The sequence below is a fragment of the Histomonas meleagridis genome, assembly GCF_020186115.1.
Source record: "Histomonas meleagridis strain 2922-C6/04-10x chromosome Unknown scaffold_61, whole genome shotgun sequence".
Taxonomy (NCBI): Eukaryota; Parabasalia; order Tritrichomonadida; family Dientamoebidae; genus Histomonas; species Histomonas meleagridis.
The window spans coordinates 317,032-341,936 of record NW_027150931.1 but is presented as its reverse complement, the minus strand read 5'-3'; the positions used below and the strand labels follow the sequence as shown (position 1 = coordinate 341,936).

The 24,905-nt window shown below is 29.3% G+C and overlaps 7 protein-coding genes across 7 annotated transcripts; 4 read left to right on the top strand and 3 right to left on the bottom strand.

Annotated features, from left to right (window-relative positions):
- Positions 1–1,976: 1,976 nt before the first annotated feature.
- GO595_010148 (putative G-protein beta WD-40 repeats containing protein) lies at positions 1,977–3,035 on the bottom strand (the record flags this gene model as incomplete). The annotated part of the gene is made up of 1 exon (XM_067912795.1): positions 1,977–3,035. One exon carries the CDS (start codon positions 3,033–3,035, stop codon positions 1,977–1,979), a length of 1,059 nt encoding a protein of 352 aa, XP_067768886.1.
- A 9,448-nt stretch (positions 3,036–12,483) lies between these two features.
- GO595_010147 (39 kDa initiator binding protein) lies at positions 12,484–13,599 on the top strand (the record flags this gene model as incomplete). The annotated part of the gene is made up of 1 exon (XM_067912794.1): positions 12,484–13,599. One exon carries the CDS (start codon positions 12,484–12,486, stop codon positions 13,597–13,599), a length of 1,116 nt encoding a protein of 371 aa, XP_067768885.1.
- A 198-nt stretch (positions 13,600–13,797) lies between these two features.
- On the top strand, positions 13,798–15,045 carry GO595_010146 (uncharacterized protein; the record flags this gene model as incomplete). Its single annotated transcript, XM_067912793.1, has 1 exon — positions 13,798–15,045. The coding sequence occupies one exon, from the start codon at positions 13,798–13,800 to the stop codon at positions 15,043–15,045; it is 1,248 nt and encodes a 415-aa protein (XP_067768884.1).
- A 1,028-nt stretch (positions 15,046–16,073) lies between these two features.
- Positions 16,074–17,321, top strand: GO595_010145 (uncharacterized protein; the record flags this gene model as incomplete). The annotated part of the gene is made up of 1 exon (XM_067912792.1): positions 16,074–17,321. The coding sequence occupies one exon, from the start codon at positions 16,074–16,076 to the stop codon at positions 17,319–17,321; it is 1,248 nt and encodes a 415-aa protein (XP_067768883.1).
- Positions 17,322–17,760: 439 nt separating this feature from the next.
- Positions 17,761–18,855, top strand: GO595_010144 (actin-related protein 2/3 complex, subunit 1; the record flags this gene model as incomplete). Its single annotated transcript, XM_067912790.1, has 1 exon — positions 17,761–18,855. The coding sequence occupies one exon, from the start codon at positions 17,761–17,763 to the stop codon at positions 18,853–18,855; it is 1,095 nt and encodes a 364-aa protein (XP_067768882.1).
- A 119-nt stretch (positions 18,856–18,974) lies between these two features.
- GO595_010143 (uncharacterized protein) lies at positions 18,975–20,078 on the bottom strand (the record flags this gene model as incomplete). Its single annotated transcript, XM_067912789.1, has 1 exon — positions 18,975–20,078. One exon carries the CDS (start codon positions 20,076–20,078, stop codon positions 18,975–18,977), a length of 1,104 nt encoding a protein of 367 aa, XP_067768881.1.
- Positions 20,079–20,187: 109 nt separating this feature from the next.
- Positions 20,188–20,529, bottom strand: GO595_010142 (uncharacterized protein; the record flags this gene model as incomplete). The annotated part of the gene is made up of 1 exon (XM_067912788.1): positions 20,188–20,529. One exon carries the CDS (start codon positions 20,527–20,529, stop codon positions 20,188–20,190), a length of 342 nt encoding a protein of 113 aa, XP_067768880.1.
- Between the last annotated feature and the right edge of the window lie 4,376 nt (positions 20,530–24,905).

Sequence of the window (24,905 nt, the reverse complement as noted above, 5' to 3'; positions counted from 1 at the left end):
TATGTTTCACCATCACTTCCTTAACTTTCGTATTACCAAACACATAATTATTTCCGGGTGAATTAGTACCATAGTAATGCACGCATCTTAAATTGACGCAATTATCAAATGCAGAACTTCCGATGTAACGAACATTTTCTCTGATAATTACATTAACCAAATTATATGCGTAAGCGAATGCGTTTTTCTCGATTTTATTCACGAAAGTTGGAACTACAAATGTATTATTACTAATCGAAGGCGGATAACGAATTATCACTGAGTTATCTTTATTCCAAAGGATATCATCGTTATTTAAATATTTAAATTGGAATAAATTGGATTTTCTTTATTTACTTTAATAGACAATATGTTATTACATAACTCAAATGCATTTTCTTCAATTGTTGTTAATGATTTCGATATCGATACATAAGTTAAGTTTAGACATTTATAAAACGCTTGTTGGCCAATATACCGTAAATTAGGTCCAAATGTTAATAACTTTAAGCTTTCACAACTACAAAATGCTTGGCTACAAATTGTTTGCAAATTTTCGTTAAAAGTAATTTTTTCTAGTTTGGATGAAAAGAAAAATGAGATGTTACCAATGATTTGGACATTTTTACCAAATTTAACTTCTTTCAAATTAGAAGTGTAATAAAATGAATAATCACCAATTGTTTTAACATTATCATTCATTATAACTTTACTTAAGCTTTTACAATAATAAAATGCAGATTCACAAATTGTTTCTAAACATTCTCCAAATTGTACCGTTTCTAATTTTACGCATGAAGTAAATGCGAATTTATTAATTGTCTTTAAGCCATTTCCAAGTCGAACTGTTTCTAAGTTTATACATTGAGAAAATCCATATTCATTGATCATTTTAACTGAATCAGGAATGTTAATGTTAATAATGTTACAATTATCAAATAAACAATGACTGATAGATGTAAGTGAATTAGATAATTTTATACATTTTAAACTTGATTTACAAAATGTAGCATTTCCAATTGTCGTGACCGAGTCTGGAAGTGTTATGCTTTCTAACATTTTGCAATATTCAAATGCTGACTCACTAATTGTTTTTAATTGATTTTTAAATATAATTTTCGTTAATTTCCTACATTTTTCAAAAGCTGATGAGCCTATCGATTTTAATGCATTTGGAAGTCGGATTTCTTGAATATCTGTGAACGAAAATAAATGTGATTCAATGGTTTCAACGTTTTCGGGAATATTGATTGTGCAATTGAGAAGAGAAAGCTCAAACGCAGAAGCACCTATTGTCCTTAGACTGTTCGGAAATATGATCTCCGTCAAAGTATCGCAATTTGAAAAAGCATTTGAACCAATGATTTGGAAGCTTTGACCGAATATAACTTTTTTGAGATAAAAACATAGGTGAAATGCATTGGAGCCAATAGATATGACTGATTGGAGATCAGCTATTACCAAACTGGCTAGTGAAAAGGAGGAATCACCAATTATTGTAACTTTTGGCCCGCATACAACTGTGTTTAATTTTTTCCAATAATGGAATGATTTGTATGGGACAATATCAACATCTTCTGCAAAATGAAGTGTGATGGTATCACTTTTAAAATTCTTATAAGTACCTTTCTCAAGGTCGTTAGTAATTGTTAACAATTAACAATTAAGGTTCCATTTTCTTTAATGAATTTTTGAAGAGAAAGATGAAAGAAAAATGCAAAAAGCAAAAGCATTGCTTCTAACGTTAAAACATTTATATTGACGGTTGTCGTATTTTGTTTTTGTCAATGGATAATTTTGCCAAAAATATGTAATTTATTCAAAAAGATGAAAAATTTGAATGCAAATTCACATTTTTAGTTTGATCAACATGAAGGTAATTTGTTGTCAAATAAACCAAAAATAACTTTACATAAATTTTATGCATTTTAAAAATCAATTCCAAAACACGTATAATTAAAAGCATTTTTAAACATACACAATTTCAACAAATATAATCATTCGATGTCAGAGAGCCATTGTAGTTTTTCCTCCTGAAGCAAAAGCCTTTTATCTAATGACTTCATTGTTGATGCAAGTGCAACGAGTTGTCGGCGCATTCGATCAATTGCCTGAACGATGTCTCCTCCATCAAATTCGAGTGACATTGGATCAATTGGATCGTCTTCGCTTCTGAATGAGCAAATCTTTCTGTCTTCCCCTGTGGTAACAAATCCTTTACCGGAAGGATACCAACAGCAACTAAGGATTGGTGCATCATGATGTGAAAAAGTTGCCATTATACTCGCAGCTTTAAGATCCCAAAGTCTTGCAAAGCAATCATTTCCAACACTCAATAGTGTATCATTAAATGGATTAAAAGCAACTTTTGTGATTGGTGCTGTATGCGCAGCATGACGTTGAAGCAATGTGGAAGTACGTAAATCCCATATACGTATCATTTGATCAAATGATCCTCCTGCAATGCATTGAGATGAATTGTGAAATGAAATGGAGGTTATGTCAGCGGTTGTGCCGGTTGGAATCGATTGGAAATGTTTTGGTACTCGAGTATCAAATAAAAGAATTCTATTATCATTTCCAGCAACTGCAATTGTGTTTTGATGCCATTTTACATCTCGAACCCATCCTTTAAGCCCTGTTAAAACTTGGCGTTTAGTAAAATGATTGAGAGACCATACAACAGCTGTTTTGTCATTAGAACCTGTCACAATAGAACGTCCATTTGGTGACCAGCAAATAGAACGAACTGTAAGTTGATGTCCTTTTAAGATACCAACATTTTCTGTTGTTTTGGAATTCCATAAAATTGTTGTTCCATCATTGGAACTACTTGCAAGCTGCATTGCATTTGGTGAAAACGAGACACACTTTATATTATCTTGATGACCTCTAAGATATTGTGTTTTTTTTGTTTGGAGATTTGTTAATCCAACACTTCTATCTGATGAACCTGTTGCTAAAAGAGTTAAATCTGGACTTACGTCAATTGAATTTATTGAGGATGTGTGTCTTTTGATTTGGAAGTTTTGCTTCCACATTAATAAACGTTTCATTTAAATTCAATTCTGGCCGTTTACTATTTCGTTCGAAATCTTTGAACCAATTAAATCTCTCTTCTCACCAATATCATGATTATTTATTCACAAAGTTTTTTCTGTATTTTTAATTTGCTTTGATTTTTTATACTCTTAATAAATAAACAGAATATATTCAAATTAATTTAATCAAAAAAATCAAACAAAATATATACTTTCACATTTATTGAGTTAGTAAATCAATATTTATGATGGAATCAAGTAATAACTACTCTTATGATATGAAAATCATTTAAAATCTTCTTCCGACATGTGACATGAAATGATTTCCAATCAAAATGGATGCTTTTTTTGTACTTACAAATAATTTTAAGCATCCATATCCAATACAATTATGGATGACTTCTTCATTTAATGACAAATCTTATTTGTTGACACATGATGGAGTTAAGCTTCGATTATTTGATTTTATTTCACAGCAATGCTTAAAAGAAATCAATTATGTTAAAAACAGTACCGCTTCAATTGGAATTCCAATTCAACATCCAGCCCTTCCAAATCAAACGTTATTTTTAATCTTGAAAAATCGAAGATTTATTTGTGGATTTGATGAAGATTTAAAACCAATTAAATCACTCACTGTTGACACATCCATTATTGTTTTATCTATGGTTTATTCATTTGAAAAACAAATATTATATGTATCAGGTCAATTTGGATGGATTCGTGCCTTAAAATTAAAAATCACAGTACCAGTTACAGGCCCATCTTGTGAATGGACGCCTGTTTGGACTAATCATGAAAGTGGTCAATGGGTTCAACACATGACAATTATTGAACAACAACATAAAATTCTCGGTTCATCAGGAACGGAAATCTTTGTTTTTTCCATTGATACAGGACAGCTTCTATTACGTTTTGATACCAAACATTCATCAGCCATTACCTCAGTTCGCTTTTCAAATGAAAATTTATTACTACTTACAAGTTCTTCTGATGGCACTGTTAAACTATGGCGTATATATGATTCCAAAGCCAACAATGTTAACATAATTAAGCAACAACAACACATTGGCCCAATTCTTCTTGAAGTTGATAACTTATCTTTTTTTTCCCTATCCAACGAAAAGATTATTCGTCGTTATAACATATTAACGGGGAGTTTATTAGGATTTTTAGATATAAATCTCATTGATCCATCCGAACATCAAGACAATGATGCGCCGATCAAAACCCAACTTTTGTATACAAACCGTCGCTCGAAAGAGTGGCTTTTTCAGAGCCAAAACAACTCATTAAAAATGTATGAATGTTTATATGCACCACGTGAATTAGCCATTTGTTGTGATATTGTTAAATTTTTATGTGTTGATTGTCATGATCGGATCTTTGCTTTATGTATAAATAACATATTACATATGTTTTATCCAGATGGTAAAGAAGGAAAAACATTTGATATTGATACAATGTCAATCACAAATCCAACGACATATCAAATTATACCATCTACGATTACATCGGTTCATTTTGAAGATGAACATTTATATTTTGGTTATGAGAATGGAGACATTAAAATGTTTAATTTAGAAACAGAAAAGTTATATATAATGACCGAATCGGATAAAAATAACTTAATAACATCGATATGTTTAGGCACTGATTTCTTAACTACGCGACATCCATATTGCCAAAACAGTCCTGAAACACATTATTTATTATTCGACACAAATAAAATGGGCGGATTTACTATATATTGTCCGATATGTTATAACTTTATAACATCGTGGAAATTACCACAAAAGAACATAATCCAAATGATACAACTTAAACCTAAAGATATATTAGTAACATTAAATAATGAAAGTCTTTATTTTTATAAACCATCTGAAAATTTATTAAAAATAATTTATAAAATAGAATTCGATGAATATGAAAATGCAATTTGTTTTACGTTAGCTACAAATGATTTAATTATTGTTGGAATGGAATCAGGTAAAGGTATTATATATAAAATGAATTTTAATGATGAAAATTTTAAAGTTAAAGAAGTACAAACTTTAAGATTACATAATACTTCAATCACTAAAATTATTTCTTGTAAAGATTTAAAAAATTCAATCGAATGTAATAAAATTTATGATTCTTTAGATATCGATGGTATTGTTTGTTCGTTGGCTATCGATGATACATTTAAAGTAATCGATTGTTTAACTGGAATTATTATGTATTCGTGTGAATTACCAAAACATTCATTTGAGCATTCGGTGTCTTTTATATATCATTCGAGAATAATGTTAATTGTGTCGATTGATAAAAACCTTCGATTATTTGATTGGCCGAATTTAACTCGGAAAAAATTAAATGAAATTAATAATGAAAATAATTTCGATAAAGAAAATATTAATAAAAAAGAAACAAATGAAAATAATTTCGATAAAGAAAATAAAAATGAGAATATTTTAAATAATAATGATGAAACTAATAATAATAATAATTCGGAATCAAAAGAAGATGAAGAACAAAATGAAATAATTTCCAAAATTTTAGAAGAAAATGATAAAAATATTTTTTCACAAAATAAAAAAGAAAAGAAAAACGTAAAACGTAAAGTACAGAAACCGGTTTTAAATAAATCAATAAAAAAAATCCTAAAAATTCAAAATGATGATGTAAAAAGTCAACAAAAATCAGAAAGTGAACCTTCAACAACACGAAATCCAATAAATTTTAATGAAACACTTGAACATAATCAAGAAATCATTACCAATTTTAACATTAATGAAGAAATAACACAAAAGAATTCACATAAACAAAAAAATACCACGAAAAATAATAATAAAACAAAGAATTATATGAATGAAGAAGAATATTTACGAAATTTATTTAATTTTAATATTAAAAATTATCAAATATCAAAACCTAAACCTAAAATTAAGAAATCATATTCAGAGAAAAACAATTTAATATTAAACTTACCAAATAATTTAGAAGCTATTAAACCTATTGGACAACGTAAGACTTTCATCAAACAAAATGATATTAATTTCGAATATGGAAATCAAAACACTTCAAAATTAACAATCGAATTATTAAAACGACTTTCGAAACTAAGTCAAAATAGTTCTAATTCAGAAGAAGCAAATTATTTACTTCAAAAGTCATTAAATGATTTATATACAAAAAGGAATAAACATAATAAATCTTATCTAATTCAAGATGATGAATTAATCGGATTACCAATTATCACATTAACAACACAAGGAATATCAATCGGCGCAAATGGCCGACGATTCTTTAATGCTGATAAATATACAAAGCGATATTTCGATAAGTTAAAAAACATTTCTAAAATTAAATCGACGAATTCATTTGATCAAAAGCAATATAAACATTGGGAAAACATATTATTTGATAAAATCACTAACAAACAAAACAATAAAAATAATAATAATAATAACAAAAGTCAAACTAAAAGTAAAAGTAAAACTAATTTCGAAGAAGAAGAACAAATCGATGAATATTTAGAAGAAATTTTCATACCGAAATTTAAGTCGAATGATAACTTTGATATCTTTAAATCGAAAAACTCTGATATCAAAGAATTAATTAATAACACGCCATCATTAAAAACATTATCAGAACTTGACACTGATTCTAAAAATAATAATAATGAAAATGAAAATGATGATGATGATGATAATCCAATATTAAAATTGGTACAAAATTCTCCTTCATATACACCAGAAGAACTTAAACAACAAATTAATCAAGAAAGAGTTGAAACACTAAATCAATGGAAGACAACTAATCAAACATTAAATGAAACACCCGAAAACATGAACATCAATCATAAGTTTTCATTCGAAGGTTTAACGAAACTTCCGAAATTTGATGGAAACTTAAGACCTGCATCACCACGTCCTACAGATGTCTTAGCCTTGTTTAAGAGCCAATTATCATTAGATGAATTATTACCAGTGATATCAGAAGAATCATTTGATTCAAGTAATAATACTTATGAAGAAGAAATAATTGAAGAAGTCGATGAAGAAAAATCGGAAAATTCAAATAATCAAAATCAACAACAAATGAAAAATGATAATTTAAGTGATCAATATCAATCAGTGATTAAAGAACAATTCCAAAAAAATGATTTTAACGCATTAAAGGATTTGTTATTAGAAGTCGGACTATTAAATGAAAATGGTTTAATTAATTTACCTAAATGGCAACCAAACTTTCATTATGATCAAAGTAAGAAATATGAATTAACAAAAGATCATTTTAAGTTGACGGAAAACATTAATGAAAATGATGAAAATAATAAAATTAACAAAATTAAACTCTCGAAAAGTTTGAAATATATTAAAAAAACTGATCAACTCGAACATAACTCAACTTTGCTGATCAAAAGTAAATCGACGAAAACTTCAGTTAATACATTTGAACTTGGGAAAGACGCAAATGCATTCTCCGACTCCATAATAACGCAAAGCAACGACAGTAACATCAATGTCATTAACAACAACTTAAATTATGTTATTGATAATGAAAATGTTTCATCATTAAATAACTTAAATGATGAAAATGTAAATAATTTGGATGAAAACAGTTTAAGTTATAACATCGACAATGAAAATGTAAATAATTTGGATGAAAATAGTTCAAATGATATCATTGATAATAATAATAAGAAGAAGAAGAAGAGTTTTCATAATAATAAATTAACAAAACTTCAAAAGAAAACAGAAAACGCGTTGAAGAAGATAATGCCGAACAATAAAATCTTCAAATCGAGAAATATGGAAATGAAATTAATGAAACGAATCAAAGAAATAAACAAAATTAATTCACTTGGAACAAGTAAAAAGTTAATAAAACAAAACAAGAAACTGATACATAACGAAAATCATAAAATCAAAAATAAAACGAATTCATTAAAGTCAATCGAAATCGTTGACAATATAATGCAAAACATTAAATTGTCGCGAACTTCAAGTTTCAGTAGTTTGTATCTGCCGACGAAATTAGAGCCATTTAATGAAGAAGAAGAAGAAGAATATGTCGATGAAGAAGAAGAAGAATATGAATATGATTATGAATATGAATATGTTAATGAAGAAGAAGAAGAAAATGAAAAGAAAATCAAAAAATTAAAACCAAAATTTGAAATCAAAAAATTTAATGATAAAAATAATAATAAAAATAATGAAAAAAACGAAAAAAGAAATGAAATAGTCGATAATAAATATAAAAAAGGTGAATACTCTGTAATGCCATTAAAAATTAAAAGAACTCCGCAACAAAGAATTAGAACACTTCAAAGGAGAACAAAAACAGTTCAAGAAAAACAATTAAATGAACAAAAAAATAAAGAAACTCAGCAAATAACCGACGCATCAAATTTGACATCAAATGTAACAACGAACGATACGTCGAATGAAATGAATACGAAAGAAACAACAAATAAAAACATTGAGAATAATAATAATAACAACAACAAAAGTAAAAGAAATGTTTTACATATCCAAAAAAGACATAAACAAAATAATAAAATAAAACAACAAAAATCAAACAAAAAGAAATTACCGAAAAAAGAAATAAATAATAATATAAATGTAAATAATGATAATAATGAAATTGAAGACGAAGAAGAATTTGGAAATATACTGAAAGAAATTCCTTTAATTCAGGATATAACAATCGATATAACGAAAAGTAATGAACAAAATGGGAAACTCGCAAATAACGTGAAATTGTTCGGCCCATTCGAAATGTATTCGAAAAATAAAATGAAATTAAACGAAAATAAAGTCAAAAGAAGTAATTCAACAAACGATTTAATGAAAAATAGAAAAATTTGCGATAGAAAACAAATAAAAATGTTCGAAAACGTGGAAACAAATGAAATCCGAAACGTTTTCTTGTCGTATAATAATAATTCGCTTTGGGATTATAACACAGGAAAATTGTTTAGAAACTCGGAATAAAAATTATTGTTTGTATTAAATATTGTTTTTATATGTGTAAAATCTTTTTGCTTTAATGTATATAATAACATTTTCTATTCCAAATATTAAATGGGAACAATGAGAAGAATCATAAAGTTGATATCACGCACATTATTGTTATTTGAGTGTAATGTAAGAGCAATTTATGGAAATTAATAATATTAGTAGATGACCAAAAGGACAAATATTCGTTGAATACACACAGCATATTGAAGCACTTAAATTTACCATCATCAGCTCCTTCGAAGAAATGCAATGGACAGAGATTTAAGTACCAATTTCGATATGTTCGAGGATGATGGAGATGATTTTAATCTGAATATTGAACAGTATCACATCAAGGTTTGGTTAAAACCTTTTTAAACATTTTACAGTAAGAAGAGTAACAAAATTTATCGCATTTATTTATTTATTTAAAACATAATATTTCAGGTATTTATTTGCATTCTTCTATTCGACAGGAATCTTGTGCTTCGGATGATGTTCCTCTGTTAAACTCTTCAAATTCTTCGACAATTAGTAGTCCAGAGTCAGCAAATGTGTTTTGCGCATTTCGCTTTTTCTTTAATTTACTTCTTCGATATGTATTTTCTGATGGCTTTCTGAATCCGATATTATTAACTCCAGCAAATGTAGGCGAAGATTCGATCATGAAAATATAATCTGTACTTTGTTCTTTTGGAATGTTAATTTTAGATTTTTTAAATTCTTTTTCTATTTCATAAAAATCATTTTCATTTTCCTCTTTATTTTTATTATGTTTTTCTTCTTTACTTGAGATATATGAAATTTTTGATTCTTTACTCAACTTTTCGTTATTTTCTTCATTCGGTGAATAAAATGTATCCGAATCAGATGTTTTATTAGAATTATCAGATTCGATTTTAGTGTTGATACTTATTTCATCAGAAACAAATGGAATTTTTACATTTCTTAAAATTGGAGAAATAGTATCAATTTGGTATTTAATCGTTTCATTGTTACTATTAATTTGTTTACGAACTTTATTATACATTGATTGATATTCTTTTGCATTTCCATTAAATTCATTCATTTGAATATGTTTAACTTTATCTAAATTAATGTTTTGGTTAAATTCTTTTGCTTTTTGTTGCACTAAATTCCGTATTAATTTCATTTTGTCATTAATAATTGTGCTTGAAAAATTATGCTCATTCTGATTAATTGATTGAATGAATTTCTTTGCGTGCTTCAGAAGTTTCATGGTTTCCTTTGTTTTTGGATTATCAGTTTCCGATTTGTTAATACTTTTTGGTACTAATATTGAATTCGCATAACTATTTTCTTGATTTGATGGATTATGCTGAAAAGATTTTAATTTTGTTTTTTCTTCTTTTGTATTTGATGAAATTTGACTTTTACTTTCACTCGTTTCTTCTTCTTCTTCTTCTTCTTCAATACTTTCATTTTCACTTGTTTCTTCTTCTGTACTTTCATCTTCATTTATTTCTTCTTCTGTGCATTCATTTTCGTTTGTTTTTTCTTCTGTGTTTTTGTTTGTTTGTTCTTCTATATTTTGAGTTTCATTTATTTCTTCTTCTGCGCTTTGGTTTGTATTATTTATGTTTATTTTAAGTGATGAATCGCCTTCAATCAAAATGCTCATTTTTTCATTATTATTTTGTTCTGTTTTTGCTTCATTTCTTTGTGATGAAATACTTTCTGTATGAGTTGGTATTAAATTTGCTTCTTCATTAATAGTTTTTGTATAATTTAATGAAGAATATTTTTGAATGTATTTATTATCTGAAGTCTTTGATTTTGTTTCATCATCAAATTTTTGTGAATTATCATATGACACGAAATGGAAACTTTCATCAGATGTTTCTTGATTTTCTTCAATTCGTTCAATTATTGGAATTTCTTTAAATTCAGAATCTTTAATTTGTATCAAATTCTTATTTTGCTTAAATATTTCATTATTTTTATTTGCTTTTCCTTTTGGTGATTTATGTTTGTGATATTCTATCCAAGAAGAATTAAGTTCTTCAACTGCTGTGTTTAACAAATTGTTCATATTTTCTCTACGTGATATTGATTTAGCACTTTCTAAGTCTTCTGTTTTCATTAATTCTTCTTGTTTCTTTATTAGTTTCTTTTGTAGATTCTTTGTGACTTTATTTTGATTTGTTTGACGGTCTTTCCGAATTGTGTTTTGTAATTCAGTAATTTTAGTAATTAGTGCTTGTATATCAACATTTTCATGTGATGATTCACCATTATATGAATTAAGTTTTAACCCTGGCCTTTTGTTTCGTATAGAAAGCCATTCATCTTGATGCTCAGGATGTCTTCTTTTAATGTGATTATCCAAAAAATCAAAATTCTCAAACTTTTTCAGACAAATTGGACATTTTTCAAATGGTTTCATTCTTTTTTTAAGAATCAAATCTGCTTTTTGATATGCTTGCTTATATTTTTTAGCAATCAATGTGACTTTAGTAATCTCTTTTTCTTTTTCTTCAACTTGAGATTGAAGTTGTTGTTGGACATCACTCATATATTGTAAAGAAATTTGGAGAATACAACATAAACGAACTGCAAGCGGATGACTTAAAATTAATGAATCATACATAGTTAAATTGGTTCCTACAAATTTTGAAAGAAATGGTTTAAGAATAGTTAAATCACCAGTTTTTTTAATTAATTCAGGATCAATAGAAGAAACTGTTTCCCAATCTATAACCTCTGTTGGAACAATGTTATCTAATTTATTTGATGTAGTAGGATACCAATTTGGTTGAAACATGAAATTAAATTTTTGAGTACGTTTAAAAATAAAAGTGCCATTGAATGGTTGAACCAACTGATTTTCAGCTGAAAGATGTTATTTCTAACATAATTTTCACATGCGGTGGTGATACCTTACAATACGATGAAACAATCAATGAAGTTACAAAAGTTGTTATAGAATACATCAAGAACCTAACAGAGATGTCTCTAAAACTCTCAGAAAGAGCAGACACTATAAGCCCTGATGGAGTTATCAAAGCACTTCAAGTTGATCCCGTAACACATTATCAAGTAAAAGAAATTTATAACCGAATCAAGAATAAAAACTAAGGTTCAAAGCATAAAACCTATTAAAAGAAATTTGTAGTTGTCTAAAAAACAAAATTTAATGTTCAAAAAAATGAAACCAAGCGACACTCATTTGATATTTCAAAAAGAAACAGATTGATTTTTAATTCATACGCCTCCATAAAAACATTCTAAATTGTTTTAACATGGTTTTTTTTCGGTAATCTGTCTGTTAATATACCTTGTGTATGTTTGAATACTCACGTGACCGAATATCAACACAAATGATATTTTGTACAGCATATTTTCATTGAAAAGAAATATAAGACATATTTTATTTTTCTCAATTATTTGAATTGTTTACAAATTCGGATGAAGTTCCCCTTTGGTCTTTGTTTGTTAACTTCACATTAATGGAACCAATATTCGAGCTGCCACCAGCTGACCACCAATTTACCGAAGGAGAAGATATTTATTTAATTGATAAGAACCAAATAGATCTATGGAAAGCAAAAATCAAAAAAATCACCAAAGTTAACCATATCATTAAGATTGAGGACTCAGATGAAGGAGAAAAAAGACTCAAAACCACCGAAAGACTTCTTGAAAGAACAGAAAAGAATAATCAAATTTATGAAACTCAATTAAAACAACGACAAGAATTAGAAAAAGAAATGAAAGATAAGGAAGAGCGCGAAAAGGAAGAAAATGACGAAGAAAAAGAATCTGTTGAAAATGAAATCAAAGAAGAAGAAAAAAGTGAAGAATACAGTAGCAATGATGAAAAAAACTCTCCTATCCAGGAAGAAAAGAAGAGGAAACGATCCAAGAAACCACGATCCAAACGTCCTGCCGTCATTGATAATCGCGAGATTGTTCGTAACAGCTGGTTAAATGGGATTCATGAGGTTGAATCATTTCGTAAATACATGAATGACAATCTTAACGAAGCCATGGATGAGTATATGAAATTTTATAATATGATGAACATCACCGAAAATCCTCCCTTTAAACTTGGTGGTGGCCTTTCTTCTGACGAAGTCAGTGAGTTTTGGAAGGATTGCTTATCTTTTTGGCGACATATTTATCCAAATAAGTGTGTTGTCAATACGACACATTTCATCCGAAAGCTTGCTGAGAAGCTTCGTCTTCCAAACCAAATCGAATCCAATGCGCGAGAAGCTCTTGCTTTTATATTTGATCCCGAAACTCAACCTGAGACAGAGTTCACGCAATTCTGTGCGTTTATGGCGATGTTTGGTCCAAGCAGCACCGCCATCAGAAAGCTCGGGCAATTCCTGAAGTGTCCCGAGAAGTTGAAAGATTCTTTGGTATTTCCAGACATCGATGAACTGATGACATCTAAATTCAACATCGACTTAATGGAAATGAACTGTTTCACTCTGAATGGGAAAAATGTATACAATCGAATTGCTGTGGACACCAACGGTAATTATCTGGTTGACAGTGACGGAGTTGAATATGGTTCATGGGATGAGTTCTTTAAGAGCATTGAACAAAAAGAGTAAAAATATACTAATAACGTTTTTATTATATCGAGATCAGTCCCCTTAAGGGATGCACTGTGGTGGACATGTCCTCTTTGGCGTTTCCCCAATTCAGAATGGAAGACCTTTGATTGCTTTTTGGGTCTTGTTTAAAATGCTGTCCCCAACAGGATTTTGAATGGAGACACATTTTGTGTGAGATTGATTTCACTTATTTGTATGTTCTTTCTTTTGGTAGAAACAATTTATAGCATTTCAAAAGCTTATATATTGCCAGGGCGTAATGCTTCTCAACTGCCTTCTGGGTATATAAATAACGATTATGCTTACATTCAACAAATTGAAAAAGAGAAAAATAGTACAAAAATCGATGAACGTCTTCATCAATATCTTACTTGGGCAAAAGCTAATGCTACATCTAATTATAAAAATGAATTTCCTGCTGGTCCTAATGTTTCAATGTCTCAACTTGCTGGGAATTATAATTATATTTTCGTCCAATCCAATTTATCAACTTTTGTTCTTGATTTAACAAATTGTTCAAATCAAATATATCAATTTAATGATCAATTATCATCTGGCTTTAATTTAAGTATTAAATCTAACACAACTAATCTTTCAACAGCAATCCCTATTCTTAGCTTCCAAAAAGATGTTAAGCCGACATTCCAGGGAAATGTCACATATAACACAATTGAAATTCAAAAAGAAGCATATGGACAATTTACAGCAAATAATCTTATTTCATCAAATATGAAAATATTAAATAATACTAATTTTACAGCTACAAATAAATTTTACAAGCCACATAATAATACCATTGTTTTAGGACAAAATAAAACTACTGTTGATAATGTAACATTACCCGCAGGTGTTAATCTTATAATATCTCCTTATGTATTTGAAAACCAAACTATTGTTTTGAAAATTGAAGATAATGTTACACAACTTCCTCCATTTTCGTTATATTTTGATGAAACTTTTTATATGTTAGCAAATTATAAATTTGAAGATTATTTCAATACTTTCTTTTATGCTACAAACAATAAAGAAAGAAATGCATCCCTTATTATTGAACCTCAGGGTAATTGGACAATTGGCACAAATAAGACTGTTCAAGTTAATATTTCATTATATGCTACAAAAGAAAATCAAAAATTCATTGATTTAGAAAAACTTCCTAAAAATCTGAGACCTTCATTCAAGACAAGTCCCTTATTTAATATTTCAGTAATTCCTACAACTCCGGTAACCCCTACATCTAGTACATCTCCTAATTCTCCTACAACAACTCCAACATCTGCAACATCTACCGAATCTGTAACATCTACCAAATCTGCAACATCTACCAAATCTGTAACACGTACTGCAACTACAAGTGTTTCAACTCCATCCAATGGTTTAAAATTAAAGTCATTAATGTCTGGATTAGTCATGCTTTTCTTAATGTCTTTTTTGATTTTCTAAGTTATGCTAATTCAAATTACCCAATAAAAACTCATTTCTAAATTTTAATTTTTCAATATATTTCGCGAATTATTTATTACATTGTATACTAATGTATACTATTTTCGTCTATCTTTGTTATTATTAACAATGTGAATTCCTTCACTTTTAAAAATAAAACTCTAATAAAATGATAACTTCCAAATTTCATATCAAAATCAATATAATTAAATATTATCAAGTAATTAATTCTAAATTAAATATATTTACATAGTGGTTAATTCTAGAAAACGCTCATTTTACACGTCTATAAGTGACGAAAATCAATACAAAAAAATGTAACAGAAGAAATTGCTTCAAGTTAATGCGCTATGGAAGGATTTGACAAAGTGTTTCTATAAGAAGACCATTTTGGGGCGTATGGTTTCGATTGTTTACGACTGCAAACATCAAAATATCTTTTCAACATATAACAATTTATGATGTACCTTTTACATTTGCCTTATTTTTGGTAATATCATTGATATCTTGAAATTATACCAATCACTTTTTTCTAGCTATTATATTATTGAAACTTTAATTGTTAGAATTAAGCAAATATATTTTTTCTTAAGCATCTTATTTGTGAAACTATAACATTGAATTTTTTTTGACTAATGCATGATATTATTTGATTTCTATTATAAATTGCTATCAGTTTCCCTTTGTTAGATGAACAAGAAAAATGAATTACTTCATGTCACTTTGCACCATTTTTGTCATTTGAAGTTTATTACAAAAAGACAGAATCTTTGTTCTTAATTCATCTAATTTTATTTCAATATTTCTGAAAAAAATTAGAGAAAAAATATATTTATTGCATTATATAAATATTTGAATAATATTTATTTATAAGTCAATATTAAATTTCTTATATAATATATTATAATATTTATATTTCCTAATATTTTGCTAATAAATTGTAGTATTTGCATTTTATTGTTGAAATTAAGTTTACAACCTCAACTGCAGGTTTTGCATAGTTTACAATATCGTTTCGTGGTTCCAAAATGTTTCTTCTTTTTGTCATTGCAAATTCTCTTCCAAAATGCACATATTCTCCTAACTTAACGAAGGCAGCTCAAATATTTACATTCAATCTTGACAAAAAAGAAGCACTCTGTATCAATATTTCAAAAACAAAAACAGCTATTCTCTTAAATTCTTTCGCTAATACTATAATTGAAACATACACTAAAATGCAAGAGTCATATTATCATCGAGGGACGTTCACAATGAACGATAATATCGGAGGATTTTGGTTTGGAAATGAAGAAGGGCTTTTCATAGTCAAAAATGATAAACCAAGGGCAAACACAATATCATTCGGTGTTGCTTCCTTCCCAAAATTTTGCAAAAAGATTTATTTGTCTAATTCCCTTCGAGATTCCATTTATTTAAAATCAAAAGGCGATCAAACATATTGCTACTTCAACGGAGCGCCTGGAAACAATAAATATGAGCTGAAATATAGTTTCAGTCCGAACAATCCAATTATCATTTTTTATGGAGATTACAATGCACAGCCTATTTTCTCTTCCACCAAGCTTATCATACATGAAAACAACAGTGCTTTCATTGTTGGAAACGGAAATCATTTAGGCCCTGAAAGTGGGCTTGGATTGAAATTCATATCCGAGCTGAATTACAACGGCATTTTCATCAAAGATTATGTTCATTCAAAAGAGTTCAGTGTTCTACATGGGTCACGGATTGACAAACCCCCTGACACAAAAAGATTTATTTTGATTGGAATATCTGCTTTCGTTGTCGTCGTTTCAGTTATTTCTATTTTCATTGTAATGCACAGACGAAGGACAAGGAAAGTGAAGAATGTAACTGATTGGCCTTTCGACAAGGAAGAAAGTATGGATGGAAATGTCAATTTGACACCCGACGTTCCCAAGCCATATGCGATCCCTACAGTACACCTAACATACGAGGACTCACCTGGTGACAATTTTGGCCAAGGATATGCAAATAGAATTATTAATATCGATTCACCAAAAAGTGAAGAATTTCCAACATTAAACATCTTATATGAGGATACTGGAGGAAATCTTCCTGAGCAAGAGATGAAAAATTTGTCCTATTCCAGTTTTACAGAAGATTTCCCAACAGTTGAAGTCAAATATGAAGATTTAAGCGATAGCCAAATTGAAATACATCATCACAGTAATTCAGAAACAAGTTTTCCTGATTCCAATGAATTCCCATCTGCATCAATAACATTTGAATCAGATCCTGAAATTCATTGAAAAAGAGACCAATGTTCTAAACCAGTTCAACAGATGGGCTTAACGAAGTGCCAACGAACTTGGTTAGGAATTGTTTGTAAATAAAACTTTTTAGCAGTAATTTACAATATTATATTCCATGCCACTTCAAGAGAAGTATGTTTTAAGTGGTTAGGATTTTTAAGTATAATTAGAATAGCACCATCATTCAATTTACTGCACAACTTAAGAGTTTCTTTGAAATATCCTTAAAAAAAGGAAAGTTAAAGGATTAAAAGCCAAGCATTGCAATTCTTGTACACAAGAATATTGTACTGGTGTATTCACAGCCCAGTAAATCAACAATTAACTTTCTGATAATAAAGTTATGAAATTTGGCACATATCCGGCCCAAAAAGTCCACGTCACTTTTTATCATTGATTTGAAAAAGTTATTACAACCGCTACAGACATTTCGATTATGGCTTATTCCCTCGATTTCTGCGACGCACCAATTTCATGCCACTCGTGGAACAAAGATGGAACAATGGTTGCTCTTTGTCCTAACACCTCAGATCTTTTGATATATAAGGTTAATGGTAAGACAACAGAACTTGTTTATACCCTCAAAGAACACACTCAACTCATTAGCAGTTGTGATTGGAACACAGTTGATGACTCAATTGTTACATGCTCCCATGATCGTAATGCTTATGTCTGGAAATTATCAGAAGATAAAACAGAATGGAAAAAACAATTAGTTCTTCTCAAGTTAGATAGAGCTGCTACATTTGTAAGGTGGTCTCCAGATGGCACAAAGTTTGTTTGTGCAACAGGTTCCAAGAAATTACGTGTTTGCACATATGATCCAAACCAAAATTGGTGGCAATCTTATACAATTGATCACAAGCATCCAACTTCACTAACAGTTGATTTCATGCCAGACAATATTCATATTATTTGCTCATGTACTGATCGTCATATGACATATTTCACAATTGATGATAAAGAAGCTAAGGAACATATGAAGAAGTCAGGAAGCAAGAGTAAGAAGATAGACTATGCACTCCAAACATACTCATGTCAAGGATGGTGCAATGCAACAGCAAGATCTCCAGATGGTGAATGGATTGCTTTCACTTCCCAAGACTCTTACATTAGGTTTGTCAGAACAAGCGAAATAGGTCAAGAAGATGCTCCAGTTAGACAACATAATATCAATGGTCTTCCATTACTTTCACTTTGCTTCATCAGCAACAACGCTTTGATTGGTGGTGGATTTGATTGCGCTCCACGTCTCTTTGTTCTCGAAGGAGATGACTGGGCTGATCTTGGATTGATTGATATTCCAGAGATTCGTGAAAAGGCTTCTGGAGCAGCATCAAGTGGTTTTGCTTCAAAGGCTGCTGCTTTCGGAGGAAAGGCCGTCACAAAGAATGAAGGAATTCACAATAATATTATTCTCGGAATTCGCCTTACAAAGGATGCTTTCTCAACATGCGCTAATGATGGTAAGCTTGGTGTTTGGCCATTCAGTGCCCTTAAAAACCATTTCAAAGGAAAGAACCTCTTCTGAGTAAACATCTTTTACACAAATGGGGTGCCCTAAACATAACGTTCTCCACTTTTAGCTTTTGAAAGAAAACGATTAAAATCAATTCAATTACAATCTTTACAAACAAATATTTGTTTTCTCTATTCATACGTCTGACTAAAAAGAGACAATGGCATGTTTAGCTTTGGAACAACAACAGATTTTTGTTTTTTTGAGTTTGAGGATGAGTTTGATCTAGGCGAAATAAATTGATTATTTCTTGTAGATTTTGACGTGCTACTAGATAATCTTTGGGAAATGTTTCTAGGTGATGTTTGTCTTTTTGTTGAATATTTTGATGCATTAATTTGTATTGTTTTGGAGCTACGAGTTGAATATTTTGTATTTGTAGGACTATTACTGTAAGCCTGTGATCGAATGCTAAGTTCTAGTGACTGCGATAGTGTAGGCTTTTTTTGTCCAATTTCAGCTGATCGGACTCGATCAGAAATTAATTGATTAAGTTCGAAAAGTGCATCTTCTTTGGTTTCAATTCCTGCTTCAATAGTGTCCATCCTTGCCTCGGCCCGTTGGCGTAGGAGAGAAATATCGCTTTGGAACCTTTCAATTATCAAGGAATGACGATCTTCAAATTCAGTTTGTAGGGCTTCCATCTCATCTTCATAACCTTTACTAATCTGCTCTATATCTTTTTGGTGTCGTGAAATAAGTAAAGGCTGTGATTCTTTAAATTCTTTGTGGATTTTTTTTTGCCGAGAAACAAGTTCTTCCTCACCAACTTCACGTGACTTGGTAAGGAGGCTTCTAGCAAGTTCATAATCACCTTCAGTTGCTGCTTCTTTGGATTTTTCAAGTAAATCGATTTGTTCTGGAACTTCGCGTTCTGCTTCACGTAACATACCAGCCATATGAGATTTTTCTAAGTCTTTTAATTCTTTTTCTTGTTTGATTTTGGTCTTTCTCAAAAGTTCTTGGTAAGTTTTATTTATTGAAATTTCTTTTTTATCTTTATATACAACCACATCGTTTTCAAGTTTAAGATATCTTGCAATCACAGTGGCGAGTTCTTTTGTTATTTCTTTGAAAATTTTTTCAATTTCATTATTTCTGATCTGTTGGAATTGCAATTGAATTTGTCTATCATACTCCTCAGCGGCGTCAAAGTCGAGAGCCTGAATTGCTGCCTTTTTATGTAGACGTAGTTCTTCGATTCTCTCATTTACTTCCGAAGAGGAGATCGCCATTGAACGGAAGACGTTTATATGGGGTGGTCATAACAACGATCAAAAATAGGGGCAGTCCTCAGTTTCTCTATCGCTTTATATTTATACAAAAAACAGAATTATCAAGTATTTAAGCTTTAACACGATGAAGAGGAGGAAGGTGTGAACTTCTGCTTTGTCCACACACCCTAGCGTGCTGTAGCAAGGCAGATTGTGTAACTGGTGTTGTCACAATTCGTGCACCTGATGATTTTGTTGGTGTTTTCTTTATCGTGGTTGCAATTGATTCTTTTGTAGTAACTGCTACTGTAGTTTTCCCTTTTGTTGTTTTTGCTGTTTTCGCAGGTGCTTTAGTTGCTTTTGCAGCTTTCTTTTTTGGAGCGTCATCTTCAAAATCATCACTTTCATTTCCATCATCAAAATCTTCTGACGAAGGTTCCAAATCTGACCCAAATGAATCATCGTCGCTCATGATTTTAATGAACAAAAAGTTATCGTTTCTGAGAGTGAACTTCCATTTTGGAGCGAAGTTGTATTGACACTTTTTAAATTAATTCTGTCGATTCATTAATTGGCCGGCCAAGTAATTGACATGCTATGCAGAGAAAATTTTGTTTTAATAGGAAAATATTGTAGGATCTTTCAAATTTAACTGTTTCATTAGCACCTAAAATTCTAAAAATATGCAAAAAAAATGGCAAATACTTTTTTTTAAAAGTGACTATTCAAAAACTCTATCGGAGCAGTTATTATCGTAATCACAAAAAGTTGTTTTCATTGATTTTTCAAACTTTGAAGTTTTGTAAAATTATGTTAATTTTAATTTTCCATGAAATTTTATTTTTGGCTTGTTTAATTGATATAAAATCCTTTTTCTAAATATTGTTAATGCGGATTTTGATTCTATTCTAGAGAAACTAAAAATCATATTTCCTTTATATACCAACAAATGCCTGAATTTCTAAGCCTATCATCTTATAAGATTTTAAATTTTATCAAGAGTGAAATCCTATCATAAACAAGAGATCTAATATAAAAAAGTATATTTTAAAAAGTTATGCTTCATAGTATTCAAAAAGTCGGAATTTGATTGGTTTATCCCATATTTAATTCGATTAAATTCAAAAAGTGGAAAGTGGTTTGATGGTTGAGTCTGTTGGTTTTTGTACAGTTGCTCAACTAGGATAAAAAAAATTATGATATAGGTTAAAATAAAAAAGAATAAAAGAGATTAAAATAATGAATAAATGAGATGAAATAACAAGATTTTATACAAAAATGATCAAATGAGATGTGGATTATAAAGCGACATATAAAATATGATTAATCAAAATACAGTAAATGAATGAACAAGATGTATTCAATGAACAAAAAGAGATCTTTCAAACAATGAACAAAATGATCAAAAAAATAATTAAATGTTAAAGAAAAAAATATTCAAAATGGATTAATATTCTATATAAGCTGCTCCAAATGATCAAATTATTTGTAGTGTCTTCAATACCTTTCAGATTTTAACATATAATAACAGTTGATAGATTATTATGAAGATATAATAATTTTTTTAAAATTTCCTTTGAATTTAGTCACTTTCCATTTAAATTTGTGTACGATACACGAACAGTCATTTATACAAAGACTGGACTTCCCAATTAGCCACATCTAAACCAGTATATGCAAGTATTGTTGAAGGAATGTATGAAGTATTTTTATTTTCTGTTTAATTTCGTGAGTATCACTCACTCGTATCGGAACGAATTCTTGATGTAATCATAACCGCAAAATGAATTCAAAAAGTTATTTTTTCTTCTTTGTTAGAGCCTCCAAATATGAATAAATTATTTCAAGAATTATCCTATTTATAGAACAAATAGATTATAAAAAATTGCAAAGACAGATTTTTGAATTTTTGCTCTGGTAGTATTAATTAAATATTAGATATTGAAAATATATATTAGATATTGAAAATCTTGTATAACTCATAATATAAAATGAAAACTGAAAATAAATTATATAAATTAATATTAACCATTATTAGTTCTATATGTATATTTGAAATTGAACTTCTGTTTTTTAATCTAAAGCTAAAAAAAGCATTGTGAAATTTCGGAGATTGTTCATAAAAAAATAAAATAACAAAATTTGGTCAAAATAATTTTATTGAATATAATGTATATACTTATTTATTTATGTTTCTTTAAATTTAGTTTAGTAAAAGATGAAAAAAAATCGATTTTCTGATATATATATATATATATATATTATGATTTGAAATTATTAATTATCATTATGATTTGTGAATTTCAATGTATATTGCAATATATACTTATATAAGCCCATCATGATATAATAGTATCGTTCATCGTTCTTGGATTGCCGATCAGAATCCAACTTTTTGAATACTATGGAAAAGCAAATGAAAATTGAACAATAACCACTATAAGTTTAAGAATCCAGAATACAAGTATATATTGTAATTAAAAGGCATTCTGAAATATTCTTACAAATGAGATTGAAAAGTTGAATAACAACAAAAAGTAAAGCAAGGGCAGTGAATACGGAAATAACAACACTCATTACGGCAAAAATTGCGGGATCCGTGTTATCAGCATTACTGGCAATACATACATAATAAGATAGTAGATCAGAAGCTATAATACCTTCAACTACTAAATGGCCAATTATATCAAAAATGGCAAAAATACCTGCGAGGCCAAGAATGATCCATGAAACAAATGGAGGAATATGAACACCCATGAAAAGTGAAGTCAAAATGTTTGACAATGCCGGTTACATTTAAAAAATAATGCCGGATCAACTTTTTCAAGTAATTATCATTGAAAATTTTTGTATTTATTATTTTTTTAGGGAACTTTAATTAAACATTACCATAACTCAGAAAATTGTTAAAACGTGGCAATTAAGAAAGACGACTTTTCTGGATTTGATCCAAAGTAGAACGAGAACAAGATTTTAGTTGGGAATAGTAGCCTATGTTTCGACTATTGAGTATTCACATGAAACTACTGTTATTGATTCACGTCTTCAAAAATATCTTGATTGGGCTAAAGATAATGCTTCATCTAATTATGAAAATGATTTTTCTGTTGGACCTACATTTACCATGTCCTAACTTGCTAATGGTTATAGTTATATTATGTTCATCAATCCCAATATAACTACAACTTTTGATCTTGATTTAACAAGTTGTTCAAATCAAATATATCAATACAAATATATAACAAATTTTGACCCTGAAAAAATTTCCAAGCACGTCGTTGTCAAGCAATTTACATTTAATATTAAAGCAGGTGTTTTATCAACGATTCCACTTTATATTGATTGTTCCAAAAAAAAGATGAAGATCCTTAATTTCGCCACAGATCGACAAACATTTGAGTTAACAGAAGATTTTAACACAAAAATCTCTCAAGTACTATTTCTTGGAATGTCTCATTGGCAACGTCTAATATCATTCCAGAAAGAACTGTATCATTTTTGGCAGCTCTACAATATCATAAAATTTCAGCATATCCAGAACAAATAACTGTTTCATTTGGATGGGAAAATGGAAATATTGATTTATCATGCGTTGTTTATTCTGTAAATCCTGATGGTCATTATTATCTATCAAAACGTTTTGATTATTCACATCCTAATCTTAAAAAAGCAATTCGTCATTTGGGGCGTAATACATGTGGATGTAAAATTGATGATAAAGGATATTAATAGATAAAAAGTTCGAATGTTTGTTCTACCCTTTGAGCAAGGCAACACAATATTTGCATTAGCTGAGAAAAAGGAAAATAATATTTGGGAAATAAATCCATTATATTATAATAAAATGGATAAAAGTGTTAAAAAATTAGGAAATAATTTCTTGACTGTAATGAACATTGAAGAAGAATTTGGTAAAATTTTATTGGGTACATCACAAGCCATTGATGTAAATGAATTTACCTAAAACAATATATTAAAAAAATAAGTTAAGGAAAGCAACCAAATTAAAGTTAAATAAACTCAAATTTTACATATAGGGGGTGGAAAAAGTCTTTGCGCGAGCTTTTTTTTATGTAATGAAGTTATTTAATAAGAAATTGAAATATATTATTAAATAGTACATGTTCTAAATGAATTATTTTTTAAAATAAAACTAAGGCATTTTATTTACTAGTTCAAAAGAAATTCATACAAGAAAAGTGGATTGTCAGAAAAAACGTTAAACATTTTCAATGAATGAAACTCAGGTTGAAATCCGCGCAGTTATCAACTTCCTTTGGAAGAAAGGATTAGATAATTCTATCATATATAGTGAGTTGCTTGATGTATATAAAAATGATGCACCCGCATTAAGAACTATTCAAGATAGAACAAAAAAGTTACGAGAAGGAACATGTACGATTTTTGATCTTCCCAGAAAAGGAAGACCAGAAAGAACCGATTTAGAGCCAAAAATCAGAAATTTTTTAACGTCAAACCCTTATGCAAGTACCAAAAAAATTGCTAAAATTACAAATGCTGATATAAAAACTGTGAAAAATATTTTAATAAACAAATTACAAATGAGGAAGGTAAATTTCAAATGGGTACCACATTTACTTACTGAAGAAATTAAGGCAAAAAGGGTGCATATTGCAAAGGAATTATTAGAATTTTTAACAACTGCAAACGAGCGAAAGATAAGGATGATTCTTACACAAGATGAAACATGGGTATACTTTGTAAACCCTAGAAATACAATGTGGTTAGAATCGGGGCAGCCTTGTCCGCAAAAAGTCAAACAAACTATTGGAGCGAAAAAAGCAATGATATCTGTTATTTGGGGAATAACAGGTATTAAATCAATTA